A 25,833-nucleotide genomic window follows, 5' to 3' on the forward strand; every position below is an offset into this window, starting at 1 on the left:
ATCCCCAGGGGTGCCTTGATCCTGGAAGACATGGGAATGGAGGGGAGGGGCTAGGGGGAAGGTGAGGGTGGGGGTGGGAGGGCTGAGGACAGGGGAACCCATGGCTGATGTATAAAATTTAAAACACATAATAATAAAGAAAAAAAAAAGAAAAAAAGAAAATTACAATTTATATTATATAAATCATAATACAATTTAAAATTTTAAAAAATGATTTCTCTTTCATTGCTCTCTCACTCTATTCCTTTTCCACTTTAACGATTCCATTCTCTCATGTCCCCATCCTCTATCCCCTACCCCCTATTGCTCCCACTCACTCCCAGTTTACTCAGGAGGTCCCATCCATTTACCCTTCTCAGGGTGATCCATGTGTTCCTCCTAGGGTCCTCCTTTTTAGCTAGCTTCTCAGGAGCTGTGGGATGTAGTTCAATTATCCTTTGTGTTACATCTAGTATCTAGTTATGTGTGAGTACATACCATGTTTGTCTTTCTGAGTCTGGGTTACCTCACTCAGGATATTTTCTAGTTCCATCCATTTGTCTGCAAATTTCGTGAGGTCATTTTTTTAACAGCTGAGTAATACTCTATTGTGTATATGTACCACATTTTCTTTAACCATTCTTCAGTAGAGGGGCATCTAGGTTGTTTATGAATAATGCTGCTATGAACATAGTTGAGCATGTGCCCTTGTGGTATTATTGAACATTCCTTGGGTATATGCCCAAGAGTGGTATTCCTGGTGCTTGAGGTAGATCAATCCCCAATTTTCTGAGAAACTGCCGTACTGATTTTTCAAAGTAGCTGTACAAATTTGCACTCCCACCAACAGTGGAGGAGAGTTCCCCTTGCTCCTCAACCTCTCCAACATAAGCTGTCATCAGTATTTTTGATCTTAGCCATTCAGACAGGTGTAAGATGGTGTCTCAAAGTCATTTTGCTTTGTATTTTCCTAATTACTAAGGATGCTGAGCAAGTCTGTAAATGTCTTTCAGCCATTTGAGATTCTTCTTTTAAGAATTCTGTTTTTTAATTGGATTGTTTTGTATTTTCATATCTAGTTTATAAATTTTGGAGGTCAGCCCTCTGTCAGATGTAGGGATGGTGAAGACCTTTTCCCATTCTGTAGGCTGTCATTTTTTGTCTTATTTACTGTGTCTTTTGCCTTACAGAATCTTCTCAGTTTCATAAGATCCCATTTATTAATGTTACTGTCAGTGTCTGTGCTACTGGTGTTATATTTAAGAAGAGGTCTCTTGTGTCAATGTGTTCAAGCACACTTCCTACTTTCTTTTCCATCAGGTTCAGTGTAGCTGGATTTATGTTGAGGTCTTTGATCCATTTGGATTTGAGTTTTGTGTGTGATGATAGATATGGATCTATTTGCAGTCTTCTACATGTTTACATCCAGTTATGCCATCACCATTTGTTGAAGATGCTTTCTTTTTTCCATTGTACAGTTTTGGCTTCTTTGTCAAAAATCAGGTGTTCATAGATGTGTGGATTAACATCAGGGTCTTCAATTTGATTCCATTGGTCTATATGTCAGTTTTTATGCCAGTACCAAACTGTTTTCATTACTATGGCTCTATAGTCAAGCTTGAAGTCAGGGATTGTAATGCCTTCAGAGGTTGCTTTATTATACAAGATTGTTTTAGTTATCCTGTACTTTATGTTTTTCCATATGAAGTTGAGTGTTCTTTTCCGGTCTGTGAAGAATTGTGTTGGAATTTTGATGGGGATTGATGTAGATTGCTTTTGGTAAGACTGCCACTTTTATTATGTTGATTCTATCTATCTATTAGCAGGGGAGATCTTTCCATTTTATGATATCTTCAATTTCTTTTTTCAGAGACTTAAAGTTCTCATCATACATGTTTTCACTTGCTTAGTTAGATTTACCCCAAAGTATTTTATATTATTTGTGGCTAATGTAAAGGCTGATGTTTCTCTGATTTCTTTCTCAGCCCCTATTTCATGTGTATATAGGAGAACTACTGATATTTTTAGATAATCTTGTATCCTGCCACATTACTGAAGGTATTTATCAGTTGTAGCAGTTCCCTGTTAGGATTTTTGGGATCACTTATGCATACTATCATATCATTTGCAAATAGCAAAAGTTTGACTTCTTCCTTCCTAATTTGTATCCCTTTGATCTCTTTTTGTGGTCTTATTATTCCAGCTAGAATTTCAAGTATTATATTTAATAGATATGGGGAGAGTGGGAAGCCTTTTCTCATTCCTAATTTTAGTGGAATTGCTTTGTGTTTCTCTCCATTTAACTTGATGTTGGCTGCCAGCTTGCTTTAATTCTCCTTTGTTATGTTTAGGTATGTTCCTTTCATTCCTGATCTCTCCAAGTCCTTTATGATGAAAGGGTGTTGGATTTTGTCAAAGGCTTTTTCAGCAGCTGATGAAATGATTATGTTTTTTTTTTCCTTCAGTTTGTTTATATGGTGTATTACATTGACAGATTTTCATGTTAAGCCATCCAGCATTTTATTTTTTAGTATTTTTTGCAACATTGTTCATGAGGGAGATTGGTCTGTAATTTTCTTTCTTTGTTGCATCTTTGTGTGGTTTGGGTATCAAGGTAACTGTATCCCAGGAGAAAGTATGGTAAAGTTCCTTCAGTTTCTATTGTGCAGAACAATTTGAAGAGTATTGGTATTGACTCTTCTTTGAAATTCTGGTAGAATTCTGCACTGAAACCATTTGTTCCTGGACTTTTTTTGGTTGGAGGACTTTTTATGACTGCTTCTATTTCCTTTGGGGTAATAGGTCTATTTAAATTGTTTATCTGGTTGTGATTTAACTTTGGTATGTGGTACCTGTTCAGAAAATTGTCCATTTCTTTTAGATTTTGCAATTTTGTACAGTACAGGTTTTCAAAGTATGACCTGATGATTTTCTGGATTTCCTTGTTGTCTATTGTTATATTCCCCTTTTTATTTCTGATTTTGTTAATCAGATGTTCTCTCTGCCTTTTGGTTACTTTGGGCAGGATTTGCCTATCTAGTTGATTTTCTCAGAGAACCAACTCTTTGTTTCATTGATACTTTGTACTGTTCTTTTTGTTTCTATTTTATTTATATCTGCCCTCAAATTGATTATTTCTGGCACCTATTCTTCCTTGGTGAGTTTGCTTCTTTTTGTTCTAGAGATTTCAGGTATATTGCTAAGTCACTAGTGGGAGCTTACTCAAACTTCTTTAGTTGGACATTTAGTGCTGTGAATTTTCTTCTTAGCATTGTTTTCATAGTGTCCCATAAGTTTGGATATGTTGCACATTTATTTTTATTGAATTCTAAGAAGTCTTTAATTTATTTTTTTATTTCTTCCTTGACCCATTAGTGACTCAGTTGAGCATTATTCGCTTTCCATGAGATTGTAGGCGTTCTGTAATTTATGTTGTTTAATTCTAAATTTAAGCAATGGTGGTCCAATGAAATACAGGAGGTTATTCCATTTTTTTAAAAATTATATCTGTGTTTTAATTTTACATATCAGCCATGGGTTCCCCTGTCATCCCCCATCCCGTTCCCACCCCCACCTTCCCCCCAGCCCCTCCCCTCCATTCCCATCTCCTCCAGGGCCATGACTCCGTGGGGATTCAGCTCAACCCGGTAGATTCAGTCCAGGCAGGTCCAGTCCCCTCCTTCCAGGCTGAGCAAAGTGTCCCTGCATAAGCCCAAGTTTCCAAACAGTTGAGATTTGTTTTATTACCAAGTATGTGGTCAATTTTAGAGAAGATTCCATTGGGTGCTGAGTAGAAGGTGTATTCCTTTGTGTTTGGGTGGAATGTTCTGTATATATCTATTAAGTCAATTTGAGTCAAACCATCTCTTAGATCCCTTATTTCTCTGTTAAGTGTCTTTCTGGCAGGCCTGTCCATTGGTGAGGGTGGGGTATTGAAGTCTCCCCTATTAGTGTGTGGGAATTGATGTGTGATTTACAATTTGGTAATGTTTCTTTTACATATGTGGGAGCCCTTGTATTTGGGGCATAAGTGTTGATAATGGAGATTTCATCCTGATGGATTTTTCCTGTGATGAATATGTAATGTTCTTCCTGATCTCTTTTGATTTATTCTAGTTTGAAGTCTATTTTCTTAGATATTAGGATAGCTACACCAGCTTTCTTCTTAAGACCATTTGATTGGAAAGTCTTTTTCCAACTCTTTACTCTGAGGTAGTGTCAGTCTTTGAAGTTGAAGTGTGTTTCTTGTATGCAGCAGAAAGATGGATCCTGTTTTTGTATCCATTCTGTTAGCCTGTGTCTTTTTATAGATGAACTGAGTCCATTGATATTAAGGGATATTGATATCCCAGTGATTGTTAATCCCTGTTATCTTTTGGTGGTAGTGTGTATTTATTTCCCTTCTTTGGGATTTGTTGGTGTGGGATTATCTATTGTCTATGTTTTCATAGGTGCATCTAACTTCTTTAGGTTGGATGTCTATCTTGTTGATTTTTCCTTCAAGTGCTTTCTGTAGGTCTGGATTTGTGTAAGGTATTGTTTAAATCTGGTTTTGTCCTAGAATATCTTGTGTACTCTGTCTATAGTGATTGAAAGTTTTGCTGGGAATAGTAGTCTGGGCTGGCATCCATGGTATCTTAGTGTCTGCATAATGTCTGTCTAGGACCTCCTGGCTTTCAGAGGCTCCATTGAGAAGTTGGGTGTTATTCTGTTGGGTCTGCCTTTATAAGTCACTTGATCTTTTTCTTTGCTGCTTTTAACATGCTTTCTTTATTCTGTATGTTTAGTTGTTTGATTATTATGTGGCAAGGGAACATTTTATTGTTCTAGTTTATTTGGTGTTCTGTAAGCTTCTTGTATCTTCATAGGCATTTTCTTCTTTAGTATTATTTTATGGTTTTGTTAAATATATTCTCTGTGCCTTTGAGTTGGTATTCTTCTCCTTCTTCTATCTCTATTATTCTTAGGGTTGGCCTTTTTATGGTATCATAAAACATTTCCTAGATGTTTTGTGTTATGACCTTTTTGACATTGTAAGTTCACAAATAAGACTTAGACATTTGGAGGTACTGAGATATGATCATGTACCTCTTTGACCAGTATGAAACCAAACTTGAAGTTGAGAATAATCACTGCAACAACATAATTTTCAGACGTAAAGGCAAGCAGATATCTGTAAGTTCAAGGTTAGCCTGATCTGTGTAGTCACCTCCAACTGGCACCTTGTGTTACATACTAAAACTTTTTTTTTCAAAACCAAACAAAACAAAACAAATTAGCCTTCAGAAAACTCATGGAGATTTACCAAACTGCTACTGAATACATAATGGAAATCAACGGAATATACAAATTTATTGAAATTATGAAACAGCCTGACTCTTTGCAGACACAAAAATGCACTAGACACTAAGCAGCACTAAGAGGGAAGTTTGTATCCATAAACTTGTCTATAACAAAAATAGGGGCAGGACTCAATCCAACAGGACTGGCTGAATTATAAGAGGACATATATGAAGATAGGCAGAGGGGGAGCATGTGTGAACACAGAGGGAAAGATGGTACCTACAATGCAGGGATTGATGCCTAAGAAGAGGACAGCCCATGTAACACCTTTTGTACAGTACTCCAGCCTAGAGAATTGTGAGGACTTGGTTGAGCATTATTTTAGCTACTCAGTCTATGGTACATCACTATGGCAACCCTAGCAACACAGGTACCATTAAACTGAATATGTGGAGGATCTTAAGGAGGGGGAAGGAGGTGCAGGACAGAGGACTCAGTGAAGAACCACACTGAGGGAAGATGGAGCTGAGCAACTCTAGGGACAATGGATCATTGACCTCATCTACCACTTATGTATCAGGCTGCATAGCCTCAGTGGGAGAGAACAGAATGCTGAGGATGGGGTTATGCAGCCACATCAGCTGCTTCTGAGTCAGTTCAGCTGGACACTTCTAACTACCTGCTGCAGCTAATGGACCTATGGAGCCAGTGCTCATAGGGTTCACAGACAGTGCCCTCACCTCCCTTTCTGTGGAAGTTGCTGAATTTTATAAGCAGGGTTGGCCCACAGGCATGGAGGATGGATTCTACTGAGACATGCTCACCTGTGAACATCATGAACATCAGCAGCAGGACACTGTGAGGAGTCTTGAGCCAGGAGTCAGGGTCAGACAACATGAGATCTAAGGAGTCTGGTCTATCTGATGTCTGCACAGGTGAGAAAACCTATTCTGCTCTAAAGAAATGAGATGCCTTGGTTCTCTCTGCACACAGTGACTTTATTGGTGTAAAACAGCAGCAAAGTTTATTATGTAGAAGAATAAATGAGGCAGTGCATGCAGTTATAAGGGAGAAACTGTTCAAGGTACATTTTAAAAAGCACTCAGATAAGCCTACCAGAAATAATTCTGTTTTCTTTTTCTGAAGCCTACTCTGGATCAACTTAGTCCTGAAGGGCATGCGAAGGTCTTGGTGACTCACTACTTGGAATCTTGTCCAGGAAGGATTATTCTTAAACTCCCAAATCTGAATCCCTTATTTTGATGACTAGTGGCTTCTTCTAGAGCTACTCAGTTGAGGTAGGAGGATCGGTTCTGAGAGATGTTCAGTGATGGAGTAAAAATAGCTATGCTCTTGGAATGACCCCAGTGATAATCTTTTATTGATATACTGTTATATGCAATCTATGTTCTAATGGGACTCTTAGGAGGGAGATATATGACAAATTCCAGAGAGCAAATGGGTACAATTCAGTGAATTTCTACTTAGTGGGACAGGAAATTCTATTTGACACTAGTAGAAATAGGGTTCTAGTGGGAGAGGAAGACAGTTGAGAGTTTCCTGGGCCTGGGAGGAGACTTAATCACAATGGCTTGCAAACTCTGTTCTGCATTGGAAACATCTGTCCAGAATGTAGACTCTACCCCCATGACACTAATGAACAAGTCTGCTCTGAGCAGGAGCTCACAGTAGAGGAGTTAATAGGCTTCATGTTTGAGAGTAAATAGAAAAGTAGCAAAACCCAGACTTAGTTCACTGTGACTATGTCTGCTTCAACTTCAAGTATATACAAAATAGTAAGATAAAACATGCACCAGTTCTGTGTCAATCTAATTGAAATAAGTCTCTACTGTCCAACAAGGATTTGTAGCTTCTTAACAAATATTGCAGGACAAGAAAGAAAGTGCTGGTGTGTTTAAGAGGATAGCATTCAGTAAGCAACCTAGAAGGTTATCCAATCAATAAACAAGCAAATAACAACAGCAACTGTCAATGACCATGGCACAAGAATTCCAAGCTTCTATAATAAATAATCTCAAATGACCAATTCTATATTTTTAAAAGATATGTTGGATAATTTTTATATCAACTTGACACAAGCTAGTGTTATCTTGGAAGAAGGAATCTCAATTGTAAAATTCTCTACAATATTTGCTTGTAGGCAAGACTGTATTGCATTTTCTTGATTGATAATTGATGTGATAGGGCCCATCTCACTGTGGGCACTGCCATTCCTGGCCAGGTGGTCCTGTATGGTATAAGAAAACAGGTTGAGCAAGTGATGGGTAGCAATCCAGTAATCGGCATTTCTCCTTAGCTTCTGCTTCAGTTCCTGAAGTTCTGGGCTTTTGCCCTGAGTATTTGCTATGGTTTCCATGGATGATGAACTGTGATATAGAACAGTAAGTCAAACATACTCTCTCCTCCACAAGGTGCTTTTGTTCATTGCCTTTCATGTAATGACAATTCATTTACATCTCCACTTCACATTGTTAAAATCCACTTGTCAATTCTAGTGTTCTTGAGTTAATAAAATCACCCCTTTGTCTATTGACCTAGTTTAAATTCTGTTGCTGTGATAAAATACCCTGAGGAAAACAACTTAGCAGAGAAAGGGTTCATTTTATCTCTCTATTCAAACTTATAATCTGTCACTTCAGGGAAGTCAAGGTGGCAGGCATTTGAAACAGCTTGTCACAGAGCATCACAGTCAAGTGCAGAAAGAGAGAATGAATGCATGTCTTCACACCTCAGCCTCCTTTTACAATCTTCTTATACCTTCCAGGACTCAAGTATGGGATGATGACCCCCCCCACAATGGGATGAATCTTCCCACCTGAACTAATGTCATCAAGACAGTCTCCCACAGACATGATCATAGGACAATCTGATCCTGAAAATCTCTCCATGTGACTCTTTCATGTGATTCAAGATCCTGTCATATTTACAATAAAAACCGTCATCTCACTTATAATGCACACAAAGCATCTGAGGGTATTCTTAACTAGTTCCTTTTGGTCCATATTCAAAGGTATAATAGACCACCAAAACTTTTTAAAAGCTTGACAACAAGTAAAATTGTTTCATTTAGAATGGCAATCTACCTTTTATGAAAACTACATCTCACAGAGGAAAATCTATGTCTACAGATTCCTTCCAATCTTTCACTAGAAGTATCCTCATTTATCCAACTTTCATCCAGAGATTCAGTAGCAAACCTGGCCATCACTCAATTATCACTGAGAGACCTCATCATTTCATACTTAAATTTGTTTTGCTGATGTATTTGATCACATCATCAGTGAACAGAACTAAGATATTCTCATTTCCAGACACATAGCAAATTCACAGATGTGTTGCTTCTTTGTTGCCCAAATTTGTATATTGTGTTGTGATAAAAGTTAGTGACAAAGTGACATTGAGCAGAGATAGAAAGTGAACTATTAAGATATATTGGAAGAAGCAGAAGTGTCACTAAATTTAATTTAGTTGACAACACATTCTGGTAGCTAAAATGGGAACTGGTAGATTCTGTGGCTTCTGTACTTGATCCTGTGGCTAAAGGAGAGGGACAGAGGAGGTGAGCTATGTTCACAGTGCAGATACACTGTAGTGGTGAGTGGGTATAGTTTGGCCCAGTCTGTGCGAAATTTTCATGGCTGTGCATCTTGAGATTTAACTGTTGGTTATTTGGAATTAACCTTGATGAGAGTCATTACATGATGGAATGCCATAAGCACTATGAATCAGCACTTTCTCCTCTTTTCAGAGACAAATTTAAAACATTTTTCATCTTAAGAGTATTCATGCTCATTTTAAACTCATCATTTCATGTGAGTAAGTGAAGAAAGAAAAAGTAAAATGACTCAAAATCTGAAATTTCACAGCATTTCTATCATGAACAGCAGAGATAAGAAAAAAGTTGACAGAGACTCTATGTTGATTTCAGAAAGCATATATTTAATTTTAAATTTTATGGAGGCTATCTGAGGACACTTGGTCAAATAGGAAAATGAGAAGTTTTATTAATAAAATTAGGATGTAGCAAATTAGAGAATATCAGTGAGGTTAGCAGTTTGGTTATAGTGAAATCCAGGAGACAGAGTAGCTCCAGAAACCATGAACTGAAGTGTACAGTGTGAGCCAGCCCATGACAATGGATTCCAGATACCAGATACACTCAGAAAGGGACTCTTCACATTGTCAGGAGGAGACCAGAACAATTTCTAGACCCTAGATGAAGACCATGTGATAAGAATAAGTGGTTGACAGTCTGGGCTGGCTGAGGCATCTACAGGTCCATTTGATGCCACAAGGCTCATGTAGGTAAAAGACACCCATGGACCAGCCTTACAGTGTGGGCTGGCTGAAGGCACACTCACCTTGTACCCAAGGAGGAGGTACCACTTTGATGAGCATATATATAATGGATAAATGGGAGAAAAAGAGATGCAGGACAGTCAATGTGCTGTGAAAAGAGGCAGATTGAAGATGCACAGGTGAGGAGGAATTGGCTGATGTGGGTGGCCCACTTGCTACCTGGAACCAAAGTGACTCAGGGCCCAGGCTGTTGCTGGTGACCATGTCTGGGTCCTGTGGTCCTATTTCAGCCAGTATCTGTGTTGACATCCATGACCCATATTGCCACCAAAGGTCACAAGGATGTCCGGAATCTTTTCTACCACCTGTGGCCATTTTGGTGCCCAAGGACCATGATTCCACTGGGGTCATGCTTATCTGAGTGACTTGTGCTGCTATCCAGGACCATGGTGACATCCAGGCCCAGGCTGAGGTGTAGGGCCATGGCTGGGTCTGTGGCCCTACTTCAGACATGGTATGTGTTAGAGTCTTTGGCTCCTGAATCCACTGAAGGCCATGACAATTGCAGGGGTCTGGGATGCTACCTGGGGTCATGTTGGTGTTCAAGGGCCACACAACCATTGGGCTGATGCCAATCTAAGTGGCCTGCAGTTTAATCTGGAGCCTTGGAAATATCCAAACTGAGGCAGCTGCCATGGACCATGTCTGAGTTCATGGTATTACCACAGCTAGGGTCTGTGTTGGTATGTGTGGCCCATCCTATCACCAAAGGCCACATTCATTTCAGGCTCTAGGGCACAACCTATGGCCATGTAGGTCTCTGGGTCCTGTGCTGCCATGGTGGTCATGCTTATGAGAATGGCCTGTGTTGCCACACAGGGCTATGGTTGCCCAGGCCCAGGCTGCTGCCAAGAGCCATGTCTGGGTCTGTGGCTCTAGAGCAGCTAGGGTCTAAGTTGATGTCCGTGGTCGTACCACCACCTAAGGCCACAGGAATGAGACCGTGTTGGTGTCTGAGGGTAATGCTGCTACTGTGGCCATACTGATCTGGTGGCCTTTGCTTAATTAATATTTCACAGAGTTTTCTTTTGGGAAGGGATACTGCAGGGGAAAGGAACAGATATGAAGAGACTGGTAAGTGGGCAAGAATGGGGCACATGATGTGAAATTTCCATAGAATCAATCAAGAATTATATTTACAAAAAGAAGAGGTTGAAACTAAACAGGATGTTTAGGGCAAAAAGACCTCAAAGATCCAAATAGTTTCTTCTTTTTCCAGAAGCCCAAAATGGCCTTGGGCCTTTTGGCAGCCTTGTTCTCTCCAAAGGTCAGAGATAACAAAAGTTTGGGGGCTCTGATCCTGATGTAACTCCTAAATGATTTCAGGGTTACCTTTTTAGAAAGATGTTAGAGTATCTATAAGGGCTCATTAAAGATAACTCATGGTTAAGAGAACAGAATCTATGACCTAGGTGAAGACCTAATATTCCAGGTGGTCAAGGTCATTCACTAGGACAACAGACCCTCTTAAACCACACTAAAAAGATAGGAAGAATAAATTTTCGTAGAGAGGCATGTTGGTGTATACAGACTGTCAAGGCTATAAACCAGACCCTGCATCAAAAAATAAAACAACACAGAATCTCCCATTAATTCATATACTTCCCATTTCCTTCCCAGAATTCTCCCTCCCTGAGGCGGGTAAGGCTGAAAGCACTGGGCCACACCTTAAGCAAACAAAGAGCTGTGACATGTGCAGTGTCCTGACACAAAGGAGCATGAAATGGACCCCCAAGATAACAACTGTTGATGGCAGATCCAAGGCCAAATCAAGAAATAGCCATAGAGGGAAAGCCCTCCAAACAACAGCCACATAAATAAATATTATAAGCCCTTTGCTTAAAAAATGAGACTGCTTACATACTTCCCCAAATCTGTGCCATTGATTCTGCATCTGCTCGTCCCCTGGCCCAAAGAACAGAGATGGTGGGATCCCAGCTGCAAAGCCAGCAACACTACCCAGTGTAGTCTTAACATGCTATGTTGAGGTTCAAATGGGTCTGTCTACCTCAGTGTGGCCAGATCACCCTAAGCAACACTTGCTTTTTCTTTCTGTCTGTCTCTTTCTTTTGGGTTTTGGATGCTGGCTGAATCTAAGTCAACCTTTTCTGATATTTTAGACTTCCTTAATTTTTCTCTAAATGCCCCCTTTTCACCATGTGGAAATTTTTCACCATGTCTTCTTAAATAGCATGAGTATGTTTTCCCTTTACTTCTCTGTTCTCTTCTGTGAGGTTCCTGAGTTATATACTTGCCTGAACTTGAAATTTTCCCTCATAACTTGATAGATTATATTTGAACTTTCACTTGAATTCTTTCTTAAATTCTTTTATTATTGAGATTAAGAACTACAGCATTAGAACTGTTCACTGTCAATGCTTATGGGGGAACAATAGGGAATTCTGAGTTGGAGTTGTCCTTGTAAGGGTGGCATTTGAAGCAATCTTCCACAGCTTCTTGTAGTCTGAGCCCCTATAAAAAAGGTGATGTCAGATATTTAGGGACTGATATGGCAGAATGAAGTGAAGAGCTGAGGAGAATCACCTCTCATTCAATAATCTTCTCTATAATGTACACATTGTACCTTAGTGCTACAATGTCCCTGGCACTGTTCTCCTCCTATGCAGGACTAAGCCTAGTTACTGGCTTAGTTACATAGTCTTTCTAAGTCTCTTCTTCATGATCACAGAGAGACCAAAGCAGGAAGATTCCTTAATACAGGTCTCTGGAATTTCTAAAAATTGGTCTATAATGTAGATTTATATTTCTCATGAACCCTTATTTTGCACTTTCTGTAGTGACCTTTAACAGGGCCAGTGACCAATACCCCACATCCTCCCTGGGGCCCATGTCCTTCACTTTTTTTAGGCCTCTTTGGATGCCTTTGTTGATCCTTGATTGAAAGCTTCCTGAAGGACATACATACTTTCTGGGAGCTTGGGATGTCTCAAAGGGTTCCAAGAGATTCCTGAAGATCCCAAGCAACAGGTCATCACCACAGATGGTAAAACTGTTTCATAAATGCCTTGGCCCTCTTGCTGATCCTGCCCCTTCTTTGTTATTCCAAAGATCTATATCCCCCTGGTGGTTTGAATAAGAAATATTCTCTACATTCTAGGATATTTGAATGCATCATTCCCACTTGGTGGTACTCTTTGGAGAGTTTTAGGTTGTACAGCCTTGCCAGAGAAATTTTGTCACATGAGGTGAGCTTTCATATTAAAAAGGCTTGTGACACTTCCAGTTTATTCTCTCTGTTTCATGCTCTCCACAAGGATGTGAGCTCTTAGCTCCCTGATCTGTCTTCATGCCTCTCAGGTTTGATAGACTCATATGACCCTAGAACAGTATGGGCAAATAAACCCTTTCTTCTATAAATTGTTTTCATCATGTTGTGTTATCACATAGACAGATAAGAACTAATACACCCTCCATCCTTCCTACCTTACAGTCAGGCCTTCTGCTTCTTGTGCATGTAGACGGCAAAGGCACCAATTACCAGTAGCAGTTTGGGTCCAAGGAGCAGAGCTACAAGGATTTCAGCAGTATCTGATGTTTTCAGTTCTGGAAATCAAGTGATAACAGGAACCATTAAAGAGCATACAAGGAGTTTCTCATCAGGGATCTTTACCTGGACCATTTGTGGATTCCAAAGTATATCAAAGATCTGAGGAGTTTGAATCTGTGCCCTATTCCAGCTCCAATACTTCAAAGCAGAAGATATAGCAAAGAGATTTCAAGTTACCCATTGGCCCTGTGATAGGTCAAGAAGTTTCCCTTCTAGAGAGATTGGATAATATTTTATACTCAGTGCCACATAGCACCTATTTTATAAACAAAAATTCTTACAAAGAATCTGCACCTTCAAACTGAACCCTTTGTAATGATTATTAGCTTTTTGAAATTCAATGAATTGGAGAATTTGACCTGTTGAAGGTCCAGAGCCAGATTATCTTGGGCCATATTCAGCTCTCTTAATACCTATACATTGCCTTCCTCTGTACTTGACATAACAGCTTTGTGACCATTAGGTAAATAATTCAGAATGTACAACCAGAAGATTAGTTTTCCTTTAGACTATATTAACTTAGCAGACCCCTAGCTTCTACAAACCTTGATGCTAATCATGTCATCAGATAGCATTTGAAGCCTCTAACGGTTCTCCTCTGTGTTATAACCCATCTCTTCCATGTTTCCACCAATGTAATGCAGAAGTGTCTTGACTTCTGACTTTCTTTGTTCTGTTTCTACAAAATTCCATAAAAGTTCTTCCATAGTGGCCTTTGAGGTGACCTATATCTGTGTTCCTGGGCCATGGCCACCCATATTTTGATCTAGAATGAACTATTGGGTTTAAGGATTATTATTTCCTCTTCAATGTGGAATCTCATCTGTAGGTACAGTCACAAAGTTAGTGGGATTCAGAGAAGCTCCTCACTGCTGGTATTTAGGATAATCCTTGGAACATTGTCCTTATACAAGATAAGTTCAGTCTCCAATTACCTAGGAATAGTTGTACAGAAGACATGCACAAGAAGATGATACATTGAGAGGAAGAGTTTACAGAGTGCCTTGTTTAGATAAAAAAAAAAAAAAATCCTGGAAAAATCCAGATTCTTGGGGTAAGGATGCATGCTGAAGTGGCCAACAGCCTGATCAAGCCACTTGCTGAGAACATGCAGATGAGGGACAAAAATCCTATAGAGAGTCTATCAAAATAGATGTTATAGTTTGGTGCCTGAGCCAGTGTACAGCCCAAGTGCACCGTAGTGTAGATGCCTTCTAAAATTTTTCTGTTGTTCAGGAAGTAGTATTTTTAATTTTGAAATTAATCAAAGATTAAAATTTGGTTTTAGAAACAGAAACAGGCTGGTTAGGTTGTGCATTGGTTGTAGTGTTTACCTAAGATGTAAGGTTGAGTTGGGTTCCTAGGTTCAACACACAGCACAACAACAGCAACAACAAACAACCAGTTTTGTAGCCAATGCCTACAATACTAACACTGGGGAGGTAGGAACAAGAGGTAGAACTAGCTCAGGTTTCCTGAGATAGCGTCTGTAACAGTTAGTTTTAAATGCCCACTTCCCACAACCTTGAATTCTAGGAAGAGCATCTCAGCTAAGGAATTGTGTAGATATGGTTGACCTGTTGGTGGGTGTGTGGAGCATTGTGTTGGCTGTTGATTGAGGTGGTAAACACCACTCTGAGTATGGGTGGCACCATTTCATTAGACACAGGGCTCCACACTGTGTAAGAAGAGGAAAGAAAGCTAGGTGAGCATCACACAGCATATAGTAAGATTGCATTTGTTTTTCTCAGCTTTTGACTGTGGGTGTGATGTTTGAGTTCCTTAATTGACATCCCTTGTGTAACCTGGAATGGCAAATTAAAGAACGCATTTCTTTGCCTGAGTTTGAAATGAAACTATAACATTGCCTGAAAACACAAACAAACAAACAACAACAAAGACAAAACAAACAAGAATCAAAATGGTCTTGATGGGGCCATAAGAAGAAGCAAATACTCAACTTGATGCAGTGGAGTACAGATATAAATTCTATTGCCTCTTACGTCCTCTTCAGCCTGAAGGAATTCTCAGTGGCCATTCTGTGCTCCAGCTCTCTGAGGAGTTGCTGTGTCTTTTGTTGTTTCTGCCCTATGATCCCATGTCTCCCTGTGTTACACAGGCTCTTTCACATCTGTGTTAATATCACAGTGTTCTGGAAAGGCCTGCCTTCCCACTTTCACCATAGAATAATACTTCCATGGGATTCTGACATGGAAAAGTCATCTGGTTAACACACTCAAATAAATGAATTTGGAATTTGGTTACTGAATTCTCTGGCATTGAAGATCCCAGAACTAATGGTCATTGTTCCAAGGGCTTGTGGTAGAGGTGAAATTGTTTAAATTAAAGTAGCAGACAATAGTTACCCATAGAAAGGTTGTTGTTTTGCATCAAGCATTGAAGTGAATTGCCTCCCACCTTAAGGAATCCAAAAAGGCCAAAGTAAACCAGGAACAAAGAGAATGAAGGAAATATTATCCTTAGAATAGCAACAGAAGCCTAAGTAAACTTCCCATCAAGAGAATAGAATCTTAACTTGGGCCCTAGGAGGCCAAATTAAACATAAGTCATGATAAAGGGGTGGAATAATTGTTCCTTTAATAAGATGCTGCCCTTTTTTGTTCCCAGCATTTCGTGCGCCAGGACAGTTCTTCCCAGCTGAGCCACAGTGAAGCTCACCTTTCTGGGCCATGATTAGGAAGGGATAACTTCCTTCCTTCCTTCCTTCCTTCCTTCCTTCCTTCCTTCCTTCCTTCCCTCCTCCTCCCTCCCTTCTTTCTTTCTTTCTTTCTTTCTTTCTTTCTTTCTTTCTTTCTTTCTTTCTTTCTCTCTTTTCCCCTATCTTTAAGGCTTGCCAGAACCCAAGCGTGCTTTGCCTGGTACTATGGGCTACAGCACTACTTTTCTACAGCTCCCTCCCCACCAGTTGCTCACCATGTGTCTGGACTCTGTGCTGGCTAGAACGGAATGGGAGTTTTTGTTTGTTTGTTTGTTTCTGTTTTTGTTTTCCCTTTCTTTTCTACATTATCAACCTTTGGGAATCTGATGAGATTTAGAGCTTGCCTGCCTAAGGGATCTTTTACTTCCATACTCTAATTAAATCCTCATTGAGCTTCCTGTCTTTTCAGTCCATTCTTAAGTGAATGACATTAAGAGTCCCAAGACAAGACCCCAATTTCCTTTATGTCATTTGATGACCCATAAGGTATTTTCAAAAAGTTTTATAACAATACTGAAGAGGGAACAATGGAAAAATAATGAAATAGAAACTGAAAAAAATGGATATGACCACTTAAAATAGTTTGTTTTGGAAAAGGAAAATACTGGAAATCTTCCAGAAAGACTGATGAAATGAAAGAGCTATGACAAGTTTTCCACATCAACACCTAGAGAAGAACGTCACCTTATAATTGCATATACACTTAGACTTAAAAAGGACAATATGATCATCTAATAAATTCTATAGCAGAAGTTTGAAAACTCAGATAAAATGGACAAAGAGTCCGTAAACTTGTTATTGGTGAAACTGTGGAAGGTGATACTTTTCGAAGAAACTAATTTTGTGTTACATAAGAAAGTCTATAAAGTAATTTTTAAATGCTGTCCATTTGAAGTCTTTGTTGGGAATTATAGTTAATTTCATTGAATTTGTTGATGGTATTGGACTTGAAAGAAACTATTTTTATTTACTTGAGCACCCACTGTGGACTGCATTTATGGTGTTGCGCACATATGACAGAACCATCAGGGGGTATAATTATGCAGCACCTATATAGTTCATACTCTAAGGGAGCTGGTACTTCCTAAACTTTACTGTTTTAATGGTGATACAAAGGATATTTGGGTGGCCATTGTTCATCTAGCAGATAAAGCTCTAAACAAAGGCTTCATGATAAGAAACCCATGTTTTTAAAAAGTCACGGGAGTTGATGGCCACTCCTGTTTAGTTTTTTTTTTATCATGGGGAAATAAGACATATTCATGTAATGGGGTCTCTGTCTAACTTTGCCTAAGTCCTAGGACAGTAACAAGTCAAGGGGAAATATTTAGCTACAAAATTTGACCGTATGCACTCTCAATGACCTTGCTCCCAGGGACCTTAGATTTCCCTTCATCACATGGTCTAAGGGCAAGAACTCAACATCCCTATTGCTTTACCATTCCTAGATTCCCTCTCTGTAAGACTGATGACTAAATGAGCTTCAGTTGGTCTTAGCTTGAGGTTGAAAACAATGATTACTCTCTGCAGAAGAAGCTAAAGGTGGTTCATTTCCTAATTGTATATAATAAGCCACACAGGTGTGAGCCTGTTGAGCAGACAGTAATACTCCCTGGTTGAAAGCAACATATGGGTGGACTAGTGTGAGGAAGGCAGTGTGATATGTAGATGCCTTGTGCTGAAGTTATTATATGTAACAAGTTATATTTGCAAATATCATACACATTTGTATTTGTACATATGTGACTCTTTCCAAACTGTTCACCCAAACCAGAAGTGTAAACAAGTGTTATTTGAAGTCAAGGTATCTAAACATGAACACACCTGATGTCCTTACAGGTTTGAGGGAACAGTCACTACTTATCAGGAGTTTTTGGCCATCTTGACACTGCCCTGGATCTAGTGAATAAACATTTAGTGGGATTAATATCAGAGTGCATGCAGATGGACAAGTTACATAGACCAAATGACAAAGCTCATCTCAACCCCAAGTGGTGATTAATATGAATCCTGATCTTTATCTAATGAGCATTAATGTTTCCTTCTGTAAAAACTGAATAAAAATATCACCATAGAAAGACTGAAATGAAGTTAGCATTCCATGCTTACTTGCTTACAAATCCTACCTATCACTGCAGTTGTTTCTAGATGTGAGATCATGTATTTATTCATTGCCACTGTTAGCTGCAGCAAAACCAATAAAGGCATGTCTCTAGATTGTTCCTGTTTTACTCTGAAAAACCTATGGAAGAGCAGAGCCTCTATATCAGTTGTTCCCAACCTTCCTAATGCTGTGACCCTTTAATACAGTTCCTTATGTGGTGATGACACTCAACCATAAAAATACTTTTGTAACTCTTTCATAAGTGTAGTTTCACTACTGTTATAAACCATAATAAATATTGGATATGAGACTTCTGTGAAAGTGTTCAAAGAAGAGATGGGTCACAGCCCACAGGTTGAGACACATCTTTATACCCTGACATCCTCCTCTTTTTTAGTGATCTTCTCATGAAGTTGGCCAGTGGCTTTTACAGTACAATCAAGACAGCATGCACCTCCTCCAGAGGAGCTAATTATAGAAAATAGATGACCATAAGAATATTGAAGGACAGAGCTCAGGGACACACTGTGTCATTAAGGTACAATTCTAAATGAAAAAGAAATATGTGGCCTCAGAAATTGTTCTCCTGTAGTCTTTTGTAATATAGGGCAGTTGTGTCTGAGACTGGAGTTGAACATGGTTCTGTCTTGGTTGGATCTTAGGGGCTCTGGGTCACCTCTCTAAGAAATGTCCCTGGCACATTACTTGGACTTTACAATAATGTGTAAATCAGGCTGAGCCCAGCTACTTTGAAGCATAAGGGTTTGTCATGCCTGAGCTTGGTGGCCTAAGAGCCCTATCAAGAGAATAATCACAAATATCTCCTGTTGTTTCAGAAAATGTATCTGTGGTGATTTTAAACTAAAGCTGTTTATTAAAACATTCTGGAGTCATTCTATATTTCAGATGATAAAACCCATATCAGACCAATAAAGGAACATGGATCCAGGGTTTCTCTCAGTTTACCACATTATTCAAAAGAGAAAAGAGCAGCCTTGTTGACAGCCACCAACCCTCACCTCCACTTAATTGAAAACTAAGACTTGGAGAGGTAAAGTGAAAACCCAAGGTCTTATGGTTTCTGAGTAATAAAGCTCAAAAGATGAAATATTTTCTACATGCAACAGTTTCTCTAAGCATGTTATATGACTTCATTCCTTCATTTTAGCAAGTCTATATACTGTGCTAGCAGGGAGAAGGTATCATGTGAGACCCCTGTGTGGTGTCAGGATGAAGTCACTCCTCTTGTCTCCCTCTGTGGAGGGCTTGAGATTATACCACACCCAAATAGGAAAATGGTAACATCCTTATAACTCTTTCACTCTCAAATGCAGCAGCCCTCCTCCAGAGGGCATGGTTGTGGAATAATAGTTTAAGATGTGTTACATTCATTTATGCTGTGGAATATTTCCTTAATGATGCAAATATGTGTTTCATTCTTTTATGTTTCATTTGTTTAACTCTGTAAAGCTGTGTTACTTTGTCTGTCTTAAACACCTAATTAATCTAATAAAGAACTGAATAGTTAATAGCTAGGCAGGAGAGAAGTAGGTGAGGCTAACAGGAAGAGACAATAAATAGAAGGAAAAATCCAGACTAAAGAGAAAGGAAAAGTGAGAAAAGGAGAAGGAGAGGAAGATACCAGGGGCCAACCACACAGCAACACAGCCAGTCATAGAGTAAGAAGGAAAGAAAAATTTATAGGAAAAAAAAGATAAAAATCACAGAGGCAAAGCATAGTTAAAGACAAATGGGATAATTTAAGTAAACTGGCTAGAAACAAGCCAAGCTAAGGCCAAACATTTGTAAGTAAGAATAGTCTCTGTGTATTTATTTGGGAGCTGGGTGGCAGGACCCCAAATAGTAAAAAATAACCACAGGCATGTGCCATGTTGCCAGGACTATGGTTCTACAAGTTCATCCACTGTGGCACTGCTTTAGTGGCACAAATTGAAACTAATGAATCGTTCATGATCTGGGGTCTGAATTAGTGTATCTCTAGCTGCTGCACTATGATGCTTTGTTTACACAGGGGAACAGTTCTCAGTTCTATTATGGAGTGAGGTTATGGGTGACATTGGGGTAGCTTTGCCATCACTACTCTTAGCATCTGACTATGAAGAACATCTGAAAACCTTGGGGATCTGATGGTGAATGCAAATGCTGGCTGAGTTTGAGAAATTCTTACTCAGCATCTCTTGTGCACACCAGGCTCCTATGTGGAGACGGTGCCTCTTGCTGGGGCATCAAGAAGCTGGCCTGGAGTCAGATAAGGGTTCAAGGCCAGATCCCAGAACCAGCTGGCTATATGATCACAGACAGCGTACTGGCAAACTGGGCTCACATCTCAAATAGGGTTGGGCTGGATAGTCTGGCTCTCCATGCTGTAAAAATGCCAGAATCAGGGTTGGGGATTTAGCTCAGTGGTATAGTGCTTGCCTAGCAAACACAAGGCCCTGGGTTTGATCCTCAGCTCAAAAAAAAAAAAAAAAAAGCCAGAATCAAGACCAAGAAATAAGACTTCAGGACTCTATTAGGAAGTTCAAAGTGTATGTCCTGATGACTCTGCTGGTGAATGGAGGTCATCTGCATGAAGGCATCCTCCAGTGCCTGTGCAAGTAAGAAATAAAATGTTTCCAGACAGACCCAAGATGAAGGCCTTGCTTGGTGCCAGCATCTAAACCAAGGGTGACAGATTCCACAGTAAATGTGGGTATGTACCAAAGGATCTCAGTGTGCCGTGGATGAAGAGAAAATGGGAAAAACACACTGTGCCCTGGCCTTGTCACTTTCTGCCTTGATGTGCTTTTCCTCTTGGGAGGAGAAGGCACACATCTTGGGTAAAGAGCTCCTGCTAGGCTGCTTCTTGCCATCTCATTTGACATCTACAATGGAACCTGGTGTACACTAGGTCCAGGTTTTTTGGGCAGAAAGAGAAGACTTAATCTGATGAGGTAATACATTCTGGAGGTGTAGGCCAGGTTTGTCCCTGTCACTGAACATGGCATCACCTATGTTTATGTAGCCACTAGATTGGGACAGTTTAAGAAAGGTAAGTATTGTGAAGCAGACAAGGGTTATAGATTTACTCCCATTTAACAGAATTGGCACCTCTAGCAAATAGCATGTCCTCTCCTCTCCTCTGCTTCCTTGGTCTACAGTTGGAGTAAAGTCACCCTATGAACATGAAGGTCACTTGCAGACTTGCTTCTTCCTTGTTGCTCACAGAATCTTGGACACATTTTGACCTGTTGGAGAAATAAGGGATGAGGAGGACAATGCAGTACTTACCAAGCACATACAGCACTGTGCCTCCCCCAGACCGAAGCTCTTTGTCAGTGTCTGCTCTGTTGATCTTCACACAGTAGTAGGTACCAGAGTCAGCAGGTGTGACATTACTGATGCGGATGGAAAAGTCCAGGTTGTTTCTCTTTGAAGTATCTGCAACACCTGTGACTCTGGGGAACTTCTCTCCTGTGAAACTATATATTAGGCGCCGACTTTGCCCTGCACCCCTGAACCACATCATGGGCCCCACAGGGAGCATGGAGGTCACAGTGCAGTTCAGAGTGGCTGAGTCTCCAGCAGAGACAGAAACTGATTTCTCAGGCTGAATCACCTTCAGCTCCTTCAGTGTAGCTGCTCCTGCAGGAAACATCAGTTAGTGCTCATCCTGATGGGAACCCACAGGCTCCTCTAGTTCATAATCATATACTGCTACTTCCTAGAGCTAAGCATGCATGTGATCACAGTTCCCCTTTTTTGGGCCTCTTAACACAAGGATTAACACACACAAGGAAACTGAATCCCTGACACTGAGAACTTGGGTGGATTTTTGACTGAAGTCCCAATTCTGTTTGCAATTCCCATGCTTCATCCAGTATCCTGTGGTTTTCCCCTTCTGTGCACATGGCATGAGCACTTCTTGTGTAATAGTATTGGGCGTGCTTTATGGGATTCTTTAAAGCTAGTTAGATATGAGTGGAATGTAGCTGGAGACCTTCACAAATACAGAGTCCCAAAATCCCTTATATATTAACTCTATTCTACACTCTCAAAACTTCCCTTATACAAAAATTTATTTTTCTATCCTCTATGTTCCTTAAAATATCTCCAACAGTGCAGCCCCCATCACTGTCATAGCTCCAGAACCATCTCAGCCCCATGATGCCCTACTCTGTCCTGAAACCCAGTTCCCTGTATCAGCCACTGGCTCCTGCCACACTTGCTCTCCTGTGTCCCCTGTCAGCTCAGCCTCTGCAGTTCAACCTCTACAGCTACTGCCTCCTCCCTGCTCTCTTCCTGAAGCCAAATTCTCCATTTTTAATTACTTTATGATCCTTCTTATCTTACACCTCCCTCAGCCAAGGCCCTGGCTACTTTCCCAACTTGATAACCCTTTCCTGTCCTGACACCACTTGCCTGCAGCTAAACTCAGTCACACAAAACAAGCATGATAGAGAGACACACCATTTCCTGGCAGCACCCCTAATCTCCAAAAAAGATGATGGGGCACTCAAGAACCTACACCTGGAGCTCACTTTAAAGGTAACAAAGCTGGCTACTGGGTGAAAACTGCCCTTTACATTGACTGCTACTATGAGCCTGTCCAAACTGTGGACAAGCAAGACACTAAGGAGTTGATTACCCCACTTTGCCTAGACTAGTAGCTAGCCACCCTCAAGTTCCTACTCCACAGGAAAGTCTCTTGGATCTTCTGGGCCTGGTAGCCAAAGACTGATGCTGCCCTGAGACCTCTGACCCCAACAGTTATAGAGGAACCTAGAGTAATTGTTCAGGTAGCCAGTCAGTTTCTGTCATTTCAATTGATACAAAAGCCATTTAAATTGTACTTCCTACACGCATTTTTCCTTTGCAGTCTCTGATGATACTGATGGCTAACTGTAGCTTGAACAACATAAACACTCAGTCCATTTCATACATACACTTTATTCTGTTGACAGGTTCCACACTAGGAAAGACTGGGAGTTTCTGAAGGTTGTGAGAAGCAGACAAGTAAGTTATGTAGGATAAGGAAAATGGATGTTACAAAGTATGTAGGTCGAAGATAAGTTTAAAGTTATGACAGTGTATGTATTAAGGTCTGAAGATATGAGAGTTTAAGTGCTGAGGTTTGAGAAAGTGATTTATGGATCTGAGAAAAAATTTAAGGTATATGAAAAGTTAGTTTGATTTCTTTCCTTCTTTCCATGATAACCCCTCTCTCCCTCACCCACAGTCAGAATATACACCCAGTCCTTCAGACTCCCCCCTTAACTTGTTCCTTTCAAGGTTTTTTCTCCTGATTCCCTCATGTCCTATCCCCTTAATAGAAAAGTATGTCCACTCAAAATTGACATAAAATTTTGCCTTTTTTACCCTTATGGCAGCTCCCAGGATCCTCCTGCATCCCTCCTCTTCTTTTCATCAAAATCCCCAAACCTCTCTTTCCTTCAGCCTCTTTGTCCAGTCCATGCCACTGTATGGGGCTCCACCTATTGTCTACATGCTACAAAAGTAGACAAAGTCAAGGTAGCATGTAGACAAGGATGTGACTGTAATTGCTACCACTGTTGACATCACATGGTGAGGAGCTTTCTTAAATGTTAGAACCTTATTCTCATTGTCATTGTTTACTGTGGGGCTTGGGACCAATACCAGAGCTTCAGCCACACTATGGACCTGCTCTTCTTCAAGGTGATGGCCTTGTCCTAGACACAGACCTTAAGTGTTTATCCTCCTCCCTTTTTTTTTTGCAGTTTTGGATTTTTTGTTTTGTTTTGCTTTTTTTTTTGTGCAGGGTTTGTCCTGGTCTTTCTGTGGTATCCCTTGTTCTTTTGTCTCTACAATGTAACAAAGATCCCCACTAGTAAATGCAGAAGGGTAACGGCAGGTAGGATTCTCAGTCTGGGCAAAGGAAGGCAATTATCTGTGTATTTTATATTTTCTATCATTTGCTTCTGCTGGCTTCCTCCATAAACCTTGCAAATCTAGGGAAAATATTTGTAGATTCACATCTATAATAGTAACCCATGAAATGAATGATGTCACAGAGGTGCTAAAAAGCTGGAGCCTTTCCTGCTTCCTCCAGTTGTTTGCTTTCTTTCCTGAACTACATGCTAGTAGTTCTCGTCTGTGCCGAGTCTGAATTTAACATTGAGAGCTCACTAGCTTCATCTCTAAGTGGGCTTCAGTTGGACTGAGCTTGAGGTTGAAAAGCAGTGATTAGCCTCTGCAAAAAGAAGCTAAAGGTGGTTCATTTCCTAATGGTTAATCATAAGAGACACAGGTATGAGCCTGTTGAGCAGACAGTAACACTCCCTAGTTGGAAGGACACACTCCCTTCATGTACAACATATATGCCTGTTCCCTCTTTTTGAGGGTGCTATGACTATTCACATGAGTTGCTGAGAGACTGGCATCAGGAAGCCATGGGAGAGAAAACCTTGCTCTCTGTGCAGCCCTCAGTTTCCCTTTCTGTGAAGATGACAGCCATGTTCCATGGTCAATGTTATGGGTGGAGTAGTGTGAGGAAGGCAGTGTGTTGTTTAGATATCTTGTGCTGAAGTTATTACGTGTGACAGGCTGCATTTGAAAATATCATTACACATTTGTATTTCTATATATGTAATTCCTTCTCTAATGTCCGTCAAATTCAGATTGTAAACAACTGTTATTTGAAATCAAACTATCTAAACTCCAGCGTACCTGATGCCTCTACAGGTTTGAGGGAAGTGGTAGTTTGAATGTAATTTGCCCCCATAAGCTCATAGGGAGTGGTATTATTAGGAGATGTGGCTTTGTTGGAGTAGCTATGGCCTTGTTGGAGGAAGTTTGTAATTGTGGGGGTGGGCTTTTAGGTGTTCTTAGTTCAAGAAATGTTGAGTATGACACACATTTCACTTCCTGTTGCCTGTGGATCAGTATGTGGGACTCTGAGCTTATTCTCCAGCACCATGTCTACCTGAATGCTGCCATGTTGCTCCATGTTGATAGTGAGTCAAACCTCTGAAACTGTAAGCCACCCCAACTAAATATTTTCCTTTGTAAGAGTTTCTGTGCCCATGGTGTTTCTTCACAGCTATTGTAACCTTAATTTAGAAAGAAATTGGTACCAGGGACTTGTGTATTTCTGTGATAGCCCTGACCATATGCACACACTTACTCTCAGTCCCCTCTCCTGAAGACCACAGCACTAGTGATGCCCTATAATGACCCGCCATCTAGGATTCATTCATAACATTGATCAAGGAACATGGCTGTCATCTTCACAGAAAGGAAAACTGAGGACTGCACAGAGAGCAAGGTTTTCTCTCTCATGGCTTCTTGATGCCAGTCTCTCAGCAACTCTGTGAATAGTCATAGTAGCACCCTCAAAAAGAGAGTACAGGCATATACGTTGTACATGAAGGGAGACTGTGCTTCAAATTTAGAGTAGTTACCCAGGGTTTTATAACCATAATGCCACCTGGTTAAGGGGGAGCTGCTGTGTCGCATGATATACACTGGGGTCAGCCTTTACCTCTAAAGGATCTGTGGTCATCACCAGGCCACAGATGAGGACACTGAGGCTGAAACAGAGACTCTGTCCCCACTTCCCTGCTGTGTCTCAGAGGCCATTTCCTGTGCCCTCACTTTCATTTACCACAACAAAGCAACTGTCCCCAGTTCTGTAACCCTGCCACTGGCTCTGACTCTTCTCTAAGAATCCTACTTGGGGAATTCTAGGTCAAATCCCTGTTCCAGGTGGCTCCAGAATAGAGAGGTTCTTGTTCCAGGGGACCCAGGATCTAAGAGAAC

At 40.4% G+C, this 25,833-nt stretch overlaps 1 protein-coding gene across 1 annotated transcript in view; it reads right to left on the reverse strand.

Annotated features, from left to right (window-relative positions):
* Positions 1-12,053: 12,053 nt before the first annotated feature.
* LOC118578704 (signal-regulatory protein beta-2-like) overlaps positions 12,054-25,833 on the reverse strand; it is a 39,134-nt gene continuing 25,354 nt past the window's right edge. Inside the window, exons 4-6 of the mRNA XM_036179871.1 lie at positions 21,325-21,678; positions 13,087-13,206; positions 12,054-12,114 (exon numbers count right to left, since the gene is read on the reverse strand). Of these exons, the coding sequence (XP_036035764.1) occupies positions 13,094-13,206; positions 21,325-21,678 (467 nt within the window). The 3' untranslated portion in view covers positions 12,054-12,114; positions 13,087-13,093. The remainder of the gene's footprint in view (positions 12,115-13,086; positions 13,207-21,324; positions 21,679-25,833) is intronic.

This window comes from Onychomys torridus, chromosome 2 (genome assembly GCF_903995425.1).
Source record: "Onychomys torridus chromosome 2, mOncTor1.1, whole genome shotgun sequence".
Lineage (NCBI taxonomy): Eukaryota > Metazoa > Chordata > Mammalia > Rodentia > Cricetidae > Onychomys > Onychomys torridus.